Here is a 20,261-nt window from a genome sequence, read left to right as displayed (position 1 = left end):
CATGCAGAGATTGCAGATTAAATAAAAATTGTGGTTTATATTTTGTGATTGTCATGGAGGTTGAGCCAAAATGAAGGGGTCATGGGGAAGGTTTATAACTTTGTCATATATTGTATGGTTTCTAGCAGAGGTTCTCAAGGTCAAACAGGCTTTTGATTTTGTGCTTGAAATATATGAGGTGTCTAGAGAATTGATCTTTAGGGAATGGGATAGATGGGGAGTGGACTGATAATGGTAATGGCTGAATTGGACAACTGCTGGATTAAAAAATAATTTTGGAATAATTTTTGATTTGCCAAATAGTTGCAAAGATAATATGAGTTGGCTGCTGAATTATTTGAAGACTGTGGGTGTTGGGAGGGCAAAAGAGGAAGGACTGTATATACAGTTTTCTATTCAGGAGGACTCGAATAGAACACATTTGATAGGGACTAGGAATAGGAAACATGTCTAGAACCGAGCCAGATATGCACAGCCTAGGTGGTCCACATGTTAAGCCATATGGGACTACTTCTAGGTGACTGAGTTCAACTCATGTCTTCTTTAGTAGAAGGTATCTCCATTCTAGATTTGGAGGAGACTACAATTTTTCAAGGGCACTGACCAAATACAGACAAAGATAACCAAGCATATAGAGAAATAAGACACCACCAGTAAAAAAAACAGACAAAGTCCTACACCAGTTTCAGATGTTGACCTTGTAAAACAAATACACTTACTGTTTTCAAAAAAATAAAAGATAAGTCCGAGACTATCACAGAAAACTATAAAACAATAGAGCTTTCAGAAATAAAAGTACAGAAACTAAAGTTAAATGGATCATTGTGATGGCAGATTGGGCACAGAAGCAGTGAACTAGAAGGACAGATCCATAGAAATTCCCTTATGCAGCACAAAGACTAAAAGGCAGAAAATACAAAGGAGAGGGTAAAAATGTGACTTTAACATAAGACTATAATACATGTTAGATCACTGTCATATTTTAAAGAAAATCCAAGCAAAAAAAAAAAAGTAAACATCCACATTTAAACACATCAGGGAAACTGCTGAGCACCAAAGACAAAGAGAAAAAAATGAAATTCAGGCCCTAGCTGGTAGCTTAATTGATTCGTGTCAACTTTTTTTTTTTTTTCCTTAAATGAGAAGCGAGGAGGTAGAGTGACAGACTCCCACATGCACCCCTACTAGGATCCACCTGGCAAGCCCCCTTACTGGGTTAATGCTCTGCCCATCTAGGGCCTTTGCTCCATTGCTCGGCAACCAAACTATTTGAGAGCCTTTCCTCCATGGAAAGGCTATGGAGCCATCCTCAGTGCCTGGGCCCAACTTGCTCCAACAGAGCCATAGCTGCAGGAGAGGAAGAGAGAGAGAGAGTTAGAAGTGAGAGGAAGAGGGATGGAGAAGCAGATGGTCTCTTCTCTTGTGTGCCCTGATCGGGAGTGAAACCCAGGATGTTCATACACTGAGCCAACGTTCTACCACTGAGCCAAGTGGCCAGGGCCTTGAGTGTCATCTTGATATGCCAAGGTTGTGGGATTCACCCCCAGTCGGGGCACATACAGAAATCAACCAATGCATAAATAAGTGAAATGACATATCAATGTTTCTCAAATCAATAAAATAAATTTTAAAAATTAAGTTCAAAGAATTAGCAGAGGTTCAACTCACTTCCAACAATGGAAACCAAAATACAGTGAAATGATACCTTGAAAGTGCTGGGGAAAATACTTTCAACACAATTTTATATTAAACAGATCTTTCAAGCATGAAGGTGAACTTCTAGGTAGGTGAAAACATTGGTGGCAACATAAGCTACCTGTTTCCCAATATTTCATTGCAAAATAATGCTAAGAACCAGAAGGGAAAAGTAAATCTATTCAGAAACCACACTCTCAGTAAAACCTGAAGTCAGAATTCTGAAACATCATACTGAGTAAAATGAGAAAGATCACCAAATACCAGCTTGTACTCCCCTATACCTGCTCAGCTCCACCCCAGTGCACAGCTTTGTGGCAAGAAGGCAGACAGGTAAACTGCAAGAAGAGGGACACCAGGGAAAGGGCTTAAAGCTGGTCTAAAACTACTGCCAGAAAGAGTATCTCCATCGTAAGTCTGAATGATCTAAACATCGTGTCCATGCAGATTAGGGCACAAAACTCTGGAAGGGGATTCAAAGTGAGCACAATTTAAAGAGGCAGGCATGATTTAAAGGGGTAATCTTTGAAACATAGCTTCTGGTGAAGGAAAAAAGTGAAAAAGAATGGAGAAACACCTTTTGACTATTAGGTAATAAAAGAGAAAAAGCAAAAGAAATTTTAGATCCCTGCAAGAGAAATGAGAACTGCAAAACAAGTACTTACAATTCCACGTACCGCCAAAACAAAAATCCCGCTCAAGTACTTAAACTTTGCTATAGTGACAGAAGAGATTGCAGCCACAAGCCCTGAAAATATAAATAACACATGAATATTGACAAGGAAGAAGCAAATTTGTTTTTACTGGTAGATATGATTGTGTATGTGGAAAATACAAAATAATCTACAGATAAATTAGAAATAAGATAATTTAGTTCTACGTCCAGCTATGTGTGAATTGGATTGAAACAGAAAGACCTTCTCATCAAGAACAATTAGAAAAACTGGATTAAAACATAAAAACGGAAGGACTGGAGAACTACTAAAGTAACAAAAACTGATGGGGTCTAGACCCTAGAGCAAAGGGAGTTCAGGGGTGAACATAATAGTAAAGTTTTCACCTTGAGGCATTTATTAATTCATAAGTGGTGACTAAAAGAGACACCTGGCAGCAGATAGGGTAGGCAGTTAGTGGAGAACCCAAGCAGAAGCTTTAGGCAGTATCAGTGGGATGGAAAATATGAGTTCAGCACCTATCAAGGAAAAGGGCACTGATCAATAGATGAGTGGTCAAAAAAAGCTGTATTTGTGTAATGGAACACTATGCAGCCATAAAAAAGAAGGAAGTCTTTTGCAACATCATGGATGGACCTGGAGAGCATTGTGCTAAGTGAAATAGCCAGTCAGAGCAAAGCAAGTACCATATGATTTTGCTCATATGTGGAATCTAATGAACAAAATGAATTAACAAGAAAAATAGAGACAGATTCAGAGAGCAGGCTGATAGCTGTCAGGTGAGGGGCTGGGTGAGGGTGGTGAAGGGATTGAGCTGAAAAAAAGGACAACCTTCCTCCCAGTGCACACAGACAACAGTGTAATTGCTGGGGGTCTGGGGAGATGGAGGACGGTCTAGGGAGGATAAAGGGTGATGGACAAAAACTTGACTTGAGGGTGAGGTGAACACACAATGCAGTGTACAGAGATATGTTATAGAATTGGGCACCTGAAACCTATATAATTAACCAGTGTCACCCCAATAAATTCAATTTTTTTAAAAAAAAAAAAAGGAAGAAGGCACTGGTCAACAGACTTTCACTTAGGACACATAACTGGTTATACATGAGAAGTAAGGGCTCATTAGAAACAGACCAATTTGTACAAAAATACAATTCCACTTGGTCTTAGTCCCATTCCCTTACTGGTGTAAGCTTATGTGCCCCTACCTGAACTACTTATAAGAAATAGCAGTACACTCTCTCTGGAGGATGATTTCATCTGAAGCCTCAAACGATTGCTACAAATGTTAACCTATAATGTATAGCATCCAAACAAAAGTTACTTTGATTATCAAAAAACAGTATCAAATAGTAAAAGATCAAGAAAAAAATAGGGGCCCTAGCGGGTTGGTTCAGTGGATAGAGCGTTGGCCCGGTGAGTGGATGTCCCAGGTTCCATCCCTGGTCAGGGCACACAGGAGAAATGTCCCTCTGCTTCTCTTTCCTCTCGCAGCAGTGGCTTGATTGGTTCTAGATGAGGTTTGTCAAGTGGATCCCTGCCCAGGCTCATGAGGGAGTCTATCTCCCCTCCTCTCATTTAAAAAAAAGAAAATAAGAGAAAATAAAATAGGAACAATCCCATAGAGTTACAGATTTTTTCAGTTATCAGTCAGAAACTTTAATGTTGATGAATAAGTTCAAGAAAGTAGAAGGCAAGATGAAGAATTTTAGCAGAGAATTTAAATCAATTATGTGGAGGCTTTTTGATTTCTATTTCTCCCACTATACACAAATCCCCTCACAATTATCACGTTAATTGTTAACTTTTTACTATATATACTATGCCTGCCTTTGTTAAGTGTGTCTATTCCTTTTACTTTTTATCCAGTCCCAGAGATTCCCACCCCCAGCCCTTTGCTTTCTCCTACCTCCCTGAATTATCATCACAAGTGGAGTTCTTGTAACGGCCTTGTCTTCGCCTTTGATTCTGATGTCTAAAGTAAGTGGTAAAGCTGCTATTTTATGGAGCATTTTCTCAACCCTTGAGACTTTGCTTCCCAGCAATTATCTTCAGTTTGGCTCAAATAGGCTCATAAAAATTCTCTATAGTTTTGAATGATTCTTAGTTTGACATGGAGATATAGCTCAATTGAGGGCGATGATGCCGTCATGAAACTTTGGAGTGCCGGAAGGTTTGAACACCAGAAAGACAGGGAGAGTCAAGATGCCAATTCTGACATTTTCAGTCTGGCTACTCAGAAGGTGTAAAATAGCAAACTGATCGCCAGGTGGCGGTGTCTGTGGAAGCTCGCGTATCCCATCGGCCTTGGCGTTAGGGCGGAAGAACTCTCTGGCTCGCACTACCTCTATTCTCCTGTCCCGACTGACGTTGGACAACAAAGATGGCGACAGGAACCAGCAATTACTGGGAAGGTAAGGGCGAGGCCTCGGGGAGGGTCTCGCCTAAGGCCAGAGGGGCTGAGTGAGGACGGTTCCTGGGCAAGGCGGCCTAGGGAAGAGCCTGGCCTCCAGCGCGGCCGAGCCAAGGTGCAGCGCTGTCTGGTGGGAGGCTCGGGGCCTTGGGGGCGGAGGAGACCGCACGGTCCGGGGCAGGGGGCTGTCCTGAGAGGCAGCGGGACCTGGGGCAGGGGTGGGACAGAGGGGGCTGAGCGGGGATGGAAAGGAAGATGGGCGTGAATCGACCGGGGAGAACGAGGTTGAGAGGGTAGCGGAACTCGAACGAAGAGGCTTGGGGTGTGAACTCAGAGGAAACGAGTGTGGGGCGAGAACAGATCGAGCCCGGGAGACCGGAGGAGCCAGCGCCTGTCTAGACAATTGAGCAGGAAAAGGGAAAAGAGGAACCTGTCCGTCCGGTCCGTCCAGGGGAAGTGGTGTGAGCGGAAGGCTTCCTGCGGGTCGGCTTGGCGGCTTCAGGCTGGGACTTCGAGGGTTGGCTGTCGAGTCGGGTTGGATGCAGAGGGAACAACTTCACCCCTCTGCTCCGGAGATCCATTTTGTTCAACGAAAGAAAGTTGGGAAAACTAGTGTGAACTATAATTGTTGCATTTGCTGTATCTCTTCTACAAAAAATAAAAATAAAAAATTAAAAAAAATCATCTTGTGATTTGACAAGTACTTTTATTTAATTCATGAAAGATATGATTGGATAAAGTGGGCTCATGTAAAACTCATTTCCTGGACTGTGATGGTAACAAAGACAAGAGAAGGCTCACCTTTTTTCACCTTTTTTCTTTCCAGTGTCTATTAGCTTCACTGCAACATAGAAACTCTTCTCCGAATCCTTTTTTCCCTTTTAACCTATTTTCTGTTGCTACCCTCTGAAGCCTTTGGAAATCACCACAAATAACAGTATTGGCACAATCAGCCACTAAGATACTTAATTTCTAAGTTCATCTGTAACTTGCCTGTCATACTTTGAAAATGATTTTATTTGATGTTTTCTACTGGAGAAGACTTCTAATTACAGTGAAGTGGGCTTATAGTTTAAAACGTATTAAAAATGACTATTTGAAAGGTGTGTGTTTTACTAGCTAGAAAATACTTTTAAATTATATAGAAGTACGTCGGCCTAGCGTGCGGAGGACCCGGGTTCGATTCCCGGCCAGGGCACACAGGAGACGCGCCCATTTGCTTCTCCACCCCTCCGCCGCGCTTTCCCTCTCTGTCTCTCTCTTCCCCTCCCACAGCCGAGGCTCCATTGGAGCAAAGATGGCCCGGGCGCTGGGGATGGCTCTGTGGCCTCTGCCTCAGGCGCTAGAGTGGCTCTGGTCGCAACATGGCGACGCCCAGGATGGGCAGAGCGTCGCCCCTGGTGGGCGTGCCGGGTGGATCCCGGTCGGGCGCATGCGGGAGTCTGTCTGTCTCTCCCTGTTTCCAGCTTCAGAAAAATGAAAAAAAAAAAAAAAATTATATAGAAGTAGCTATTGGTATCTTTAATACTAGTTATTAGGCTGTAGTTCTTTGAAGCACCATGCTGTAATAGTTGTAGCAGCTTATTGACAACTAACTGTGCACCAGGTGCTTTAAATACATGATTTCTAAAGCATGGAAAAACCTTGTAGGTAAAGGTTTAGAAAACGGAGAGCTGAGGCTCTTAGGTTAAGTAGATTGTCAATAAATCTCAGAGCCGGTTCTCAGAATCTCAGAATTTAGCTGAGCTGAGGTTCTGAGATTTGCTTTCTGGCAAAAAATGCTCCACTGTTTTATGCTGCTTCCTACTTCTGGCTGCTGATGAGTATATTGGAATAATATGTAGTCCATGTTATTGAAAGATGAGATCCTTACACGATTCAGTCCTTTCATTTAGACCTCCCTTCACCATGAATGGGATTATTTACATCTAGATGAGGGGTTTTGGCCTGCCGCTTCCCTCTCTCAACCACTTAGATGCCAAACTTACACCAATTTCTCTGCTGTCTTGTTTGCTTCTGTTTTTTTTTTTTTTTTTTTAAGCTTATGCTGTTATTTTTGTCATAGATTTGACCTGGTTAGTAGCATATTATCATTGTTAATTTTATCTTCTCTAAATTTGAATAAGTTTATTGAAGGTAATTTTTTAATCTTTGTCAATGATTAGTTTTTCTTTACGGTCAATCTTTAAGTCATTCTATTATTAAGAATTGCATAAGCTTAATAAAGTTTTGGGACATAAAGAGATAGGAAAATCCCTGTTAAAAAGTGATGGTTTATTTTTTTATAAAGTTAGGTGGTAAATTATATAATGCTGGTCGTAAACCATAGTCAGTTTCTTTGATTTGTATCTTATTTTCCTTTGAATTATAAAATTTATTTATTGCTACAGGGATAATTTCAGGGATGTTAGAATAACATTTGTTGTATAACTGTTTTGGAGGATAAAGCTGTAAGTTGGCACCCTTTTTGCCCCACCTAAAGTTTAAAATGTGAGTTTGCTTTGCTGGGTAGGTACATCTTTGGTTTCTTCCTTTTAAAACTTTTCTTTATTGAACCTAGCTCACTATCTAATCATTTTCATAGTTTGTTTTCTTTAGAATAGTTTTGTGAGTTTTATGTCCACTCATGAATTTTTTTGTGTCTTAATTATTTGCTTTTATAATTTTGTTAAAGATCTCAGGAAACAGGCTCGACAGCTGGAAAATGAACTGGACCTGAAATTAGTTTCCTTCAGTAAACTATGTACAAGTTACAGTCACAGCAGTGCCCGAGATGGAAGACGCGACAGGTATAGGTACTACCAGATTCTCTCTCTTACGTCTTTATGTCATGTTTTTAAAGCATTAAAAAAATAAAATAAATACATATCTTGTAATTTGTTCTATTAGTGAAATTTTGGTACTTTTCTGTTACTGTTTGTTTTTAGCGATTTATAAAAATTCTTAACTCTTGAGAGTAGCATTTATTTGGGATCCTTATGCAAAGATGTGGCAGTGTCAGGAGGAAAATGCTAAAGCTTTAGAATGAGCTAGTGTCAAACAAGTTTCTAGGTTAGTGAGTTTAAGAATATGTGGTTGATTATCCCCATTGTATTGATTTTTCCCCCCTCCTTTTCTTTACGTGAGAAGAGGGGAGATAGACTCCTGCATGCATCCTGACCAGGATCCACCCAGCAACCCATCTGGGGTCGATGCTCAAATCAGCTGAGCTATCCTCAGTGCCTGAGGCCCACGCTTGGACCAGCCAAGCTATCTTCAGTGCCCCATGCTGATGTTTGAACCAATCAAGCCATTGGCCTGTGAGAGGGGAAGAGAGAGAGAAAGGAGAGGTGGGGAGGGGGGGAGAAGCAGATGGTCACTTCTCATGTGTGCCCTAACCAGGGATCAGACCCAGGATGTCTGCGTGCCAGGCGACACTCCATCCACTGAGCCAACCAGGGCCCCCATTGTATTTCTTTTATCTTCTTAATGCTAAATGGATGTGAAGAACTTCCCAAATCTCAAGTGTACATACTGCTAATCTGGAGTTTTAGAATAAATCTAATGTAATATGTATTTTGGCTATTAATCATCCAAGCTATTTTTAATTTAGGTTTCTTTATGAGGAACCACTATCCAGTATTTTTCAACGACTGGTCTACAGACTGGTCCATCAGAAATTTCATACCAGTCTGCAAAAGAGACTGATGGTTTGTGAGGATTATAGACCCAATGATCTTAGCCCAATTCACTTATGCTTAGGGTGATTTCTATTAATCATCCAAGCTATTTTTAATTTAGGTTTCTTTATGAGGAACCACTATCCAGTATTTTTCAACGACTGGTCTACAGACTGGTCCATCAGAAATTTCATACCAGTCTGCAGAAGAGACTGATGGTTTGTGAGGATTATAGACCCAATGATCTTAGCCCAATTCACTTATGCTTAGAATGATTTCTATTAATCATCCAAGCTATTTTTAATTTAGGTTTCTTTATGAGGAACCACTATACCAGTATTTTTCAACCACTGGTCTACAGACTGGTCCATCAGAAATTTCATACCAGTCTGCAAAAGAGACTGATGGTTTGTGAAGATTATAGACCCAATGATCTTAGCCAAATTCACTTATGCTTAGGGTGATTTCTGCCTTCATGGTCCCTGAAATAATTCTGTTTTCACCGGATCCCAAGTGTAAAAAGGTTTAAAACCACTGTAGTATACTACTATATTAACGTTGGTTAATAACATTATATAAGCTTGAGGTGCACAACATTGTAATTTGATGCCTGTCGCCATACGTTTGACTCCCTTTGCCCATGTTTGCCCTTCTGCTCTCCTCTCCCTCTGCTAGTCACCCATCTGCTATCTGTAGCTATGAAGTCTTTTTGGTTTGTTTTGTTGGTTGGTTTGTTTCCTTTTTTGTTTTTTATTCCACATACAGGTTTTTGTCCTTTTTAGTCTGACATTTCACTTAGCATCATTTTCTCAAGGGCAGTAGTCCGTCTTTTTCATGGCTGAGTACTATTCCGTTGCAGGTATATACCACATCTTCTTTATCCATTTATTCATTGATGGACATTTACATTATAAATAATGCTGCAGTGGACAAAGAGGTGGCTATATCTTTTCAAATTAGTGTTTTCATATTCTTTAGTTAAGTATCCAGAAGAGGAATTGCTGGATCGTATGGTAGTTCTATTGGAAAATGTATTTTTATCTTTGAATCTTTTGTTCACTTTAGGCCATTTACTTGTTTCAAAAATTTTAAGAAGCATTTAAGACATGGAGAAAGGTATAAAAAATAATATAGTGGGTCCTCATGTGCTTGCTTCCACTTAAATAATGTTTACCAGTTCAGTTGAAGACCCTGATGGCATCCATTTTTTTCCATCCTCAATATCATCATATAGTTTTATTAAATATGTTTGTGTTCCTAAACAAGCCATAGTATTCTCCAAAGTTAGTTAACTTGCTTTTTGGCTTAACATTATCTTTGAGATTAAGGTATTGAATACATTTAACTCTGGTATATTGATTTGCTACATAGAGTATTATATTGTATGATCTCATCAACTTATTCTATAGGTGGACATTGTTTCCAATTGTTGCTAATTAATAATTTTAATAGCTGACAAAGTGTTTATCATGTGTCAGGTACTGTTTTAGGAGCTTTATATAAAGAGTACTGGGTACATTTTTACCTAAAAAAATGTTTTTATATATCTAGCAGTGAAGTTGTAGGTAGCAGAATTGTTAGTTGTTATCTTCTCTTTATTTTACATACTATACTTTTTGGAGGACTGGTAGGTGAGATATTTTTCAGCTAATAATAATAAAAGCTGGCCCTGGCCGGATAGCTCAGTTGGTTAGAGTATTGTTCTGAAGCACAGAAGTTGTCGGTTTGATCCCCAGTCAGGGCACATAAAAAATAAAATAAAATAAAAACTGACCTTGTATAGTATTATAGACACACACATATAATATTTTATATTTTATAATAATAAAAAATGGAATTTGAGCCCAGATTTTTGTCTCCAGTGCCCTAATATTTTTTGTGCACATTTCAACAAAAGATTTATTCTAATACTATAGCCAAACTGTTGCTTCTTCTTATTTCTTTTTTATATTTTTTTATTTTAGTGAAGTGAGAGGCAGGGAGGCAGCGAGACAGACTCCCGCATACGCCCGACAGGGAATCACCCAGCAAGCCCCCTACTGGTCCATGCTCTACCCATCTGGGGCCGCTGCTTCATTGTTCAGCAACTGAGCCATCTCAGCACTGAGGCGAGCCCATGGAGCCATTCTTAGCACCATGGGCCAACTTGCTGCAAATGGGCCATGGCTGTGGGAGGGGAAGAAAAAGAGAGAGAGAAGGAAGAGGGTGAGGAGTAGAGAAGCAAATGGTCACCTCTCCTGTGTTCCCTGACCAGCATGGAATCTGGGACTTCCATACACTGGGCCAATGCTCTACCTCTGAGCCAACCGGGTAGAGCTCTGTTGCTTCTTTTTAATAGGGTACATTATTAAAGAAGCAGAAGTAGCAGGGCCAACATGTTGACTCTAGGATAAGCTATTTGCATGTCATATGTCTTTAATGGCATTGTGTTGCTTTGGGTTTGCCTTTATTTAGTAAGAGAATGAGGAATGGTGTTTTGTTTTATTTTTTTTAACTTTTTTTTTCTTTTTTTTTTTTTTATTTCTGAAGCTGGAAACGGGGAGAGACAGTCAGACAGACTCTCGCATGCACCCGACTGGGATCCACCTGGCACGCCCACCAGGGGGTGACGCTCTGCCCACCAGGGGGCGTCGCTCTGTTGCCACCAGAGCCACTCCAGCGCCTGGGGCAGAGGCCAAGGAGCCATCCCCAGCGCCTGGGCCATCTTTGCTCCAGTGGAGCCTCGGCTGCGGGAGGGGAAGAGAGAGACAGAGAGGATGGAGGGGGGGAGGGATGGAGAAGCAGATGGGCACTTCTCCTGTGTGCCCTGGCCGGGAATCGAACCCGGGACTTCTGCACGCTAGGCCGACATTTTTTTTAATTTTTACTTACTGATTTTTAGAGAGAGAAAGGGAGAGAGGCAGAGAGAGAAACATCAATTAGTTGTTCCACTCCTTCCTGCTGTCATTGGTTGATTTTTATATGTGCCCTGATCAGGGATCAAACTTGTAACTTCAGCATGTCAGGACGACAGTAACCAACTAAACTCCATGGCCAAGGCCAGGAATGATCTTTTCTATGAATTAACTTATTTTATCACTGGAAAGCATATTTTCTAAATTTAAGTCTCCCACTTGGCTATGCCAATGATTATACATTTTAAAACTACAAATACTTAAGAGATACAACTACATGATGCTTTTTCTGTGTTCTCTCTGCTTCATGAATGCAGTATTTTTGTGACTTCTTTAAAGTAAAAACCACCTTGAAAACATTCCTTAAGAAGTTCTGCAACAAACTGGGACTGGCTTTGTGGAATTACTTCAGTCTAACTCTCTCGTTCAATAAGAAATCTAAGGCACTTGACCTGTGGTGATGCAGGGGATAAAACGTCAACCTAGAACGTCACAGGTTTGAAACCCTGGGCTGCATGGTCAAGGCACATATGGGAGTTGATGCTTCTTGTTACCCCCCACCTTCTCTCTAAAAATGAATAAATAAAATATTTTTTAAAAAGAGAAAGAAAGAAACCTAAGGCGTGAGGATCAGGATCAATTTGCATTTTAAAGTGTTTTTGTTTGTTGCCCTGGTTGAATGCGTGTCATGGTGAATACATTCAGTGATGACCTATGAGTCATATAAAATGTATTGAATTTAACTGAATTTTAGTATTGCAGAGAATGAGTTTTTGACCATTTCCCTGGACTCACATACTCTCCTGAGAATGGTGAATGAAGAGATTGCCTCCTCATTCACTCAACATTCAGTGATCATCTACTTTGTGCCAAGTAGTGTTATGGGAGCTAAGGACATATATGAATAAGACATAAACAATTTCCCCTCTCATACAGCTTATATTTATTGGCCAATTCTTCTTTTTTATATATGTTGTAAGGGAAGATCTGTATTAGTAATATATACAGAATTTTTGTGCATATTCTAAGATATAATTGCATAACTTTGGGGTGGCTCTGACACAGAATAAAGACCTAGATGTTTTGATATATTTTTAAGGCAAATAAACTAAAATGTTTGAAGAAGAAATAAAAATTTGCATCTCATTAAACATCTTTAAAATCCTCATTATTAGCTACTTTTAGGCTATTCACTGCCTGTTACTATTGCTGTGGAGGAAAATATTAGTAGTTAAGGTGTGCTTTTTTTTTTTTTTTTTTTTTTGCATTTTTCTGAAGTTGGAAACAGGGAGGCAGTCAGACAGACTCCCGCATGCGCCCGACTGGGATCCACCCGGCATGCCCACCAGGGGGTGATGCTCTGCCCATCTGGGGCGTCGCTCTGCCGCAATCAGAGCCATTCTAGCGCCTGAGGCAGAGGCCATGGAGCCATCCTCAGCGCCCGGGAAAACTTTTGCTCCAATGGAGCCTTGGCTGCAGGAGGGGAAGAGAGAGACAGAGAGGAAGGAGAGGGGGAGGGGTGGAGAAGCAGATGGGCGCTTCTGCTGTGTGCCCTGGCCGGGAATCGAACCCAGGACTCCTGCATGCCAGGCCGACACTGCCACTGAGCTAACTGGCCAGGGCCTAGGTGCTTTTTTGATGTTGAACTGATGACTTAATCTGTTTTCATTTGCCATACATATGTAATCACTGTCACAGGGCAGGAAAAAGTCTTCAGTAAGATTGGAGAGCATTGTCATTGCTTGGGTATTGATCTGTGTTCATTATAACTAAGATCTGTATTGAGCTGCTAATATGATAATACATAACACCTGGGGACCTAATGAAGGTTAGTGGTTTTTCAGAAGAGGCAAAAGAAACTTTCAGAATGTGGTTTCATAATTTGAATCTGTCAAACATAAGTTTCAGGCCCTGGCCGGTTGGCTCAGCGGTAGAGCGTCGGCCTGGCATGCGGGGACCCGGGTTCAATTCCCGGCTAGGGCACATAGGAGGAGCGCCCATTTGCTTCTCCCCCCCCCTCCTTCCTCTCTGTCTCTCTCTTCCCCTCCCGCAGCCGAGGCTCCATTGGAGCAAAGATGGCCCGGGTGCTGGGGATGGCTCCTTGGCCTCTGCCCCAGGCGCTAGAGTGGCTCTGGTCGCGGCAGAGCTACGCCCCAGAGGGGCAGAGCCTCGCCCCTGGTGGGCGTGCCGGGTGGATCCTGGTCGGGCGCATTCGGGAGTCTGTCTGACTGTCTCTCCCCGTTTCCAGCTTCAGAAAAAATACAAAAAAAAACCCAAAAACATAAGTTTCACTTGTAAAACAATTTTTTATACTGATCATACTTTTTTTTTTAAGCGAGACAGACATACAGGAAGGGAGAAAGACGATGAGAAGCATCTGCTCGTAATTGTGTCACTTGAGTTGTTCATTGATTGTTTTTCATATGTGTCTTGACTTGACCAGGGGTGGCGGTGGCAGAGGGAGGGCCTCAAGCTAAGCCAGTGACCCCTTCCTCAAGCCAGTGACCCTGCACTCAAGCTGGTGAGCCTGTACTCAAGCTGGATGAGCCCTCTCTCAATCCAGTGACCTCAGGGTTTCGAACCTGAGACCTCAGCATCCCAGTTCAATGCTCTGTCCCCTACACACCACCACCAGTCAAGCACTGACCATTCAGATTTTAAAAGATAGTTCACATTTTTGCAAAACAAAACTGAAACAATTGCATGATATAATTGGAAATGTAGAGGGTTGGTACTAAAAGTTCGCTGCTGGACATGGCTATCTATGTTAGACTTAAAGACAGTTCCTGATTTAATAACAAGTTATCAAATCTGTGAATCATTTAAATCTCAACTTTATTTTATGTCTTTTTGGTAAGCGTCAAGGACAGAAGAGAGAACTTAATATAAGGTCTAAACGACCATTGCTTTGGCGTAAAAATTTAAAAGCTTTTTTCTTGGCTCCGTGGAGCCTCTGCCTCAGGCTCTAAAAATAGCTTGGTTGTGAGCATGGCCTCAGGTAGGCAGAGTATCAGCCCCAGACAGGGTTTGCTAGGTGGATCCCCGTCAGGGCACATGCAGATGTCTCTCTATCTCGCTTAAAAAAATTTTTTTAATTAAAAAAGAAAAAAAGTTTATTTCTGATAGATCCTATTGCATTATTTCTAATACATTTTATGGCTCCTCTTATATACTGTCTTGCATAGTTCTACAGTTTTATTTCAGAAAAGTAAGCACTATCATAGCTTAAGTTACTTTTATTTGGGAAATGGTAAACAAGCATTTAGAATTTCGTTACATTGCTAAGACTGGATTTATTAAAGCTTGGGAAAATTTTATATTCATATAATGAATTTAATATTAATGATATGTGTGATCTTTATAGGAAAACAACATAAAAATCAGCTTTTTAAAAACAGAATATCTCGGATTCTACTTGACCTCTTTAAGAATAATTGTGTTATTATTTTAAGTGTGTTTTAAAGGTTTAGGTTTAAGTAATGTATTTTCTTTATTTAAACTCTTTAGCTCTGATACAACACCTCTTTTAAATGGATCAAGCCAAGACAGAATGTTTGAAACAATGGCAATTGAAATTGAACAGCTTTTGGCAAGGGTAAGCACTTTCTGTTAAATGGTTATTTTGCTAATAACTGTGGACTTGTTAGCTGTGGTACTAGATTCTATTAATGCAGAAGTATTTATTGAAGTCACCTTTCATTGTGATGTATCCTTCCCAGGCCACTTGAATTTTGATGATAGCGTTCCCCAGTCCTACGAGGGTTATTTTAGCTCTTATGTATTAGTTGACAAAAGTACTGAATACTTGCCTAGAATCTTCTTGTTTTGGTTTGTTTTTGCTGTTAGTCAAAGAACAAACAGGCAAATTATCACTTTATAGTGCTTTGTAAAATATTTTATACATTTTTCTGTTTTAGCTTACAGGAGTAAATGATAAAATGGCGGAATATACCAACAGTGCGGGTGTCCCCTCCTTGAACGCAGCGCTGATGCACACATTGCAGCGACATAGAGACATACTGCAGGTAATCCATTAGGCTTGAGATTTTTATGTTGTTGTTGTTGTGGTTTTTTAAATCCTTGAGTACAATGTATGTTCATGTAGTTAAGAGAACAAAGGGGAAGATCTTCTGAGAGGATAAGTGCTATGCTATAAAAGTTTGTCCTGTTTTACTTTTCTTCCTTCCTATTATTAAATTCTGAAAATGTCTTAATATCTAATAGCTCTTGATTTTGCCTGGTAAAATTTAATAATATTCATCAGTAGACAAATATTTTGTGGGAAACCTTGCTAACTAACTGTAACAGCAAAATAGCCACTGGTCATGCATAGGCAGTAATATGGTGGTTTAGCCTTCATTAAGCTTCAAATATAACATGGAAGAGGAGTAATTTAGTGTATTGTTGGAGAAAACATTAAAAGTATAACAACAAAGTGAAACAAACTCTAAAAATTTTATGTATGGAGAATTAATATATAGTATATAATTAGGAAGGTGAGTCTTCTTTCTTTCTTTCTTCCTTTTTTTTTTTTCTGAAGCTGGAAACGGGGAGAGACAGTCAGACAGACTCCCGCATGCGCCCGACCGGGATCCACCCGGCACGCCCACCAGGGGGCGATGCTCTGCCCCTCCGGGGCGTCGCTCTGTTGAGGCCAGAGCCACTCTAGCGCCTGGGGCAGAGGCCAAGGAGCCATCCCCAGCGCCCGGGCCATCTTTGCTCCAATGGAGCCTCGGCTGCGGGAGGGGAAGAGAGAGACAGAGAGGAAGGAGAGGGGGAGGGGTGGAGAAGCAGATGGGCGCTTCTCCTGTGTGCCCTGGCCAGGAATTGAACCCGGGACTTCTGCACGCCAGGCCGACACTCTACCACTGAGCCAACTGGCCAGGGCCATGAGTCTTCTTTCTTAATGAAAAAATTCAGCAACCATTTCTAATTTTAAAAACTTGTTAAAAATAGGAATAGAGGGATACTTTAGTTGCCTAATGCAAAAATGTATATTTCAGTTGAAAAGTTAGCATCATGCTTAATAATAGAGCACTAAAAGCATTTCCATTAAAGGGAAAAAAGACAAGAATATTTTGGAAATGCTTTGTGGTGCAATTAAAAATAAAAAGAAATTAGATAAAAGGAAGAGACAAAATTTGTATTATGTGGCAATGTAAGGTTATATAGCTAATACAACCAAGAAAACTAAAAAAAAGTTAGAAACAAATTTCAGCGTGATAGTAGATCACAGAATTAATATATAAAAGCAAGTAATTTTTTTCATATAAACAATAACCTGTTAGAAAGTACAGTGGGTCTGACCAGGTGGTGGAGCAGTGGATAGAGGGTAGGACTGGGACGCAGAAGACCCAGGTTCGAGACCCCGAGGTCACCAGCTTGAGCGCGGGCTCATCTGATTTGAGCAAAAGCTCACCAGCTTGGACCCGAGGTCGCTGGCTCGAGCAAGGGGTTACTCGGTCTGCTGAAGGCCCGTGGTCAAGGCACATATGAGAAAGCAATCAATGAACAACTAAGGTGTCGCAATGAAAAACTGATGATTGATGCTTCTCATCACTCTCAGGTCCTGTCTGTCTGTCCCTGTCTATCCCTCTCTCTGACTCTCTCTCTGTCCCTGTAAAAAAAAAAAAAAGAAAATACAGTGGAAGAAACTATAAAATCTTTATATGTAATTTAATAAGAATGAATGTATAGGACTCATATGTATAAAACTTTACTGAGGAATGTAAAAGATTTATTCTGCTTTTGGATGGGAAGATTTCTCTCTAAATTAACCTATAAATTGAATGCTTTCCCAATGGAAATAAGTTTTTAAATTTATTTGTTTCCTGGCCCTGGCCAGTTAACTCAGTTGGTTACGAGCATCATCCCAAAACGCCATAGTTAGCAGGTTCGATCCCCAGTCAGGGCACATAGAGGAAGCAACCAGTGAATGCACAACTAAGAGGAATAACAAATGAATTCTCCCCTTTCCCCTCTCCCCTCTCCCCTTCCCTTCTCCCTTCACACTTCTCCTCTCCTCTCTCCTTTCCCTTCTTCTCCCTCTCTCTCCCTCCCTATGTTACCCCTCTCCCTCCCTATATCTCCTTCTCTCTCCTTCCCTCTCCTTCCCTCTCCTCTCCCTCCCTCTCCATCTCCTTCCATCTCTCTCCATCTCCCTACCTTCCTCTCTCTGTCTCTCTAAAATCAATCTACCAAAAAACAAACAAGCAAACACAGAATTCTGAAAAACTTCTTTAAAAAAATTTGTTGGGATGGTGAACATACAATGCAATAGACAGATAATGTATTATAGAATTGTACACCTGCAACCTGTATAATTTTATTAACCAAAGTTACCCCAATAAATTCAACAAAAAATTGAAAAATAAAATAGTAGTAATAATAAATTTATTTGTTTAATATTTTTTAATTGGCAAAATGATACCAGGTTTCAATTTTTTTAGTTGGCAAAATGACACCAGAGTTTATTTGGAATCATAGATATACAAGAATAACCAGGAAAAAACATGTAAATATAATGATATGTAGTAAAGGATGCTTAGTTCTATCAGATATTAAAACCTGTGAAAAAGTTATAATAATTAAGACAGTTTAATTCTAGAGAAAAAGAGACCGTTTCTCTTTTTAAGAATAGTTTTCTTGGCCTGACCTGTGGTGGCGCAGTGGATAAAGCGTCGACCTGGAAATGCTGAGGTTGCCGGTTCGAAACCCTGGGCTTGCCTGGTCAAGGCACATATGGGAGTTGATGCTTCCTGCTCCTCCCCCCTTCTCTCTCTCTCGGTCTTTCTCTCCTCTCTCTCTCTGTCTCCCTCTCTCTCTCCTTTCTAAAATAAATTTTAAAAAAAAGCAAACAAAGAATAGTTTTCTTTTTATAGATCCACATATGCATGGAAATTTAATTTTAGCATAAAGGTAGTATTTTAAATCAGTAGAAAGAGATTATAAAATAAATAGAGCTGTAACAGTTGGCTACTTATTTTGGGAGGAAAAAAACCAAACCTCAAATTCTGTCTCATTTCTTCCATCTAGAAAAATTCCAAATGAATCAAAGATTTATATGTAGACAAAGAAACCATAAAAGTTCAGAATAAAATATGGGTGAAATTATACATTTGGAGTAGTAAAGGACTTTTTAAGCAAGACTTAATACCAGAAACTATAACAACTACTTTGTCTAATATGCAGAGACATAATGGAAATAAGAAAAAGACAACCTAATATGAAAATGGACAAATGATACAAACTTGTGTACAGAAAATGAGTAGCCAAAACCATAAAAAGATGTTCAGCTGCATCCCAAATAAAAATACAAAAATCAATGAGACATGATTTTTCAGCCTGTCAAATTGGTAAATCTTGAAACATTTGTAACCTATTATTGACAAGAGTAGGAAAATGGACATTCATCTGTTTTTCTGGGAACATAAATTACAATCTGATTTATTTATTTAGAATTTACTTACTCATTTTTAGATAAAGAGGAGAGAGGTTAGGGGGTGGGGTGACAGGAAGCATCAACTCCTATATGTGCCTTGCTTGACCAGGTGAGCTTTCAAACCAGCGAGCTCAGTTTTCCAGGTTGGTTCACTGTGCCACCACAGGTCAAGCCAGTCTGATTTAAATGTAAGATTCTTTGATCCAGTTATTATTCTTTTTTTTTTTTTTTTTTTTTTTTCTGAAGTACAAAGCAGGGAGGCAGAGAGACAGACTCCCACATGCATCAGACTGGGATCCACCTGACATGCCCAATAGGGGGCAGTGCTATGCCCATCTGAGGTGTTGCTCCGTTACAAGTGGAGCCATTCTAGCACCTGAGGCAGAGGCCATGGAGTCATCCTCAGCACCCAGGCCAACTTTGCTCCAGTGGAGGCTTGGCTGCGGGAGGGGAAGAGAGAGACAGAGAGGAAGGAGAGGGGGAGGGGTGGAGAAGCAGATGGACACTTCTCCTGTGTGCCCTGGCCGGGAATCGAACCCGGGACTCCCGCACACCAGGCCGACACTCTACCACTGACCCAACCAGCCAGGGCTGCGTTTATTCTTTAAATACACTTTAATGAGAGAGAGTTTAACAAAATGTATTACAGGAAAATGTGGCATTTTTTAAATTGATTGATTTTTTTTTTTTTTTAATGACAGCAAGGAGTTGGGGGGAGAGAGAGAGAAGCATTCATTTGTTGTTCCACTTAATTGTGCATTCATTGGCTGCTTCCCGTATGTGCCCTGACTAGGGATTCAACCTACCACATTGGCATTTTAGAAGGATACTCTACCAACTGAGCGAACTGGCCAGGGCCTATTATGACATTTTTCTTTTTCATCTTCTTTTTTTATTTTAAAATGGGAGTAGGGGAGATACAGAGACACCCACATGTGCCCAGATTGGGATCCACCTGGTAACCCAGTCTGAAGGCAATGCTCTGCCCATCTAGGGTAGCTTACAACCGAACTATTTTTAGCACCTGAGGAGGAGGCTGGATGGAGCCATCCTCAGTGCCCAGGACCAACATGCTCAAATCAGTTGAGCCATGGTTGCGGGGGAGAGAAAGAGAGAGAGAGAAAGAGAGAGGGAGAGAGAGAGAGAAGGGAGAAAAGGGGAGAAGCAGATGGTCGCCTCTTCTGTGTGCCCTGACAGGGAATCGAACCCAGGACTTCCACATGTCGGATTGATGCTCTACCTCTGAGCCAATCAGTCAGGGCCTATTGTGGCATTTTTCAACAGCAAATAAAGCAACTAAAATGTTCATCACTAGGCAATTTATTAAATTATGATAGTCATAAGATAGAATTCTAGATAGCTATGAAAAACAATGTCAATTTCTATTTGCTAATATGGAAAGTTTATTTGATATTTTATGAACTACAAAAAAAACAGGTGTACAGCAGAATGTAGTATGATTTCTTTAGCATAAATGAAATAATA

The 20,261-nt window shown here is 40.6% G+C and overlaps 1 protein-coding gene across 2 annotated transcripts in view; it reads left to right on the top strand.

Annotated features, from left to right (window-relative positions):
* Nucleotides 1-4,695: 4,695 nt before the first annotated feature.
* Nucleotides 4,696-20,261, top strand: part of GOSR1 (golgi SNAP receptor complex member 1) — a 49,183-nt gene continuing 33,617 nt past the window's right edge. The window contains exons 1-4 of one of the 2 annotated variants that reach the window (XM_066363583.1): nucleotides 4,696-4,783; nucleotides 7,457-7,571; nucleotides 14,843-14,930; nucleotides 15,253-15,360. In XM_066363583.1, coding sequence (XP_066219680.1) covers nucleotides 4,753-4,783; nucleotides 7,457-7,571; nucleotides 14,843-14,930; nucleotides 15,253-15,360 — 342 coding nt within the window. In that variant the 5' untranslated portion in view covers nucleotides 4,696-4,752. Of the gene's footprint in view, nucleotides 4,784-7,456; nucleotides 7,578-14,842; nucleotides 14,931-15,252; nucleotides 15,361-20,261 lie in introns of both variants that reach the window. The other variant, XM_066363582.1, reaches the window with a different exon arrangement.

Source organism: Saccopteryx leptura, chromosome 2 (assembly GCF_036850995.1).
Source record: "Saccopteryx leptura isolate mSacLep1 chromosome 2, mSacLep1_pri_phased_curated, whole genome shotgun sequence".
Taxonomy (NCBI): domain Eukaryota; kingdom Metazoa; phylum Chordata; class Mammalia; order Chiroptera; family Emballonuridae; genus Saccopteryx; species Saccopteryx leptura.
This window is presented reverse-complemented; position numbering and strand designations above follow the sequence as displayed.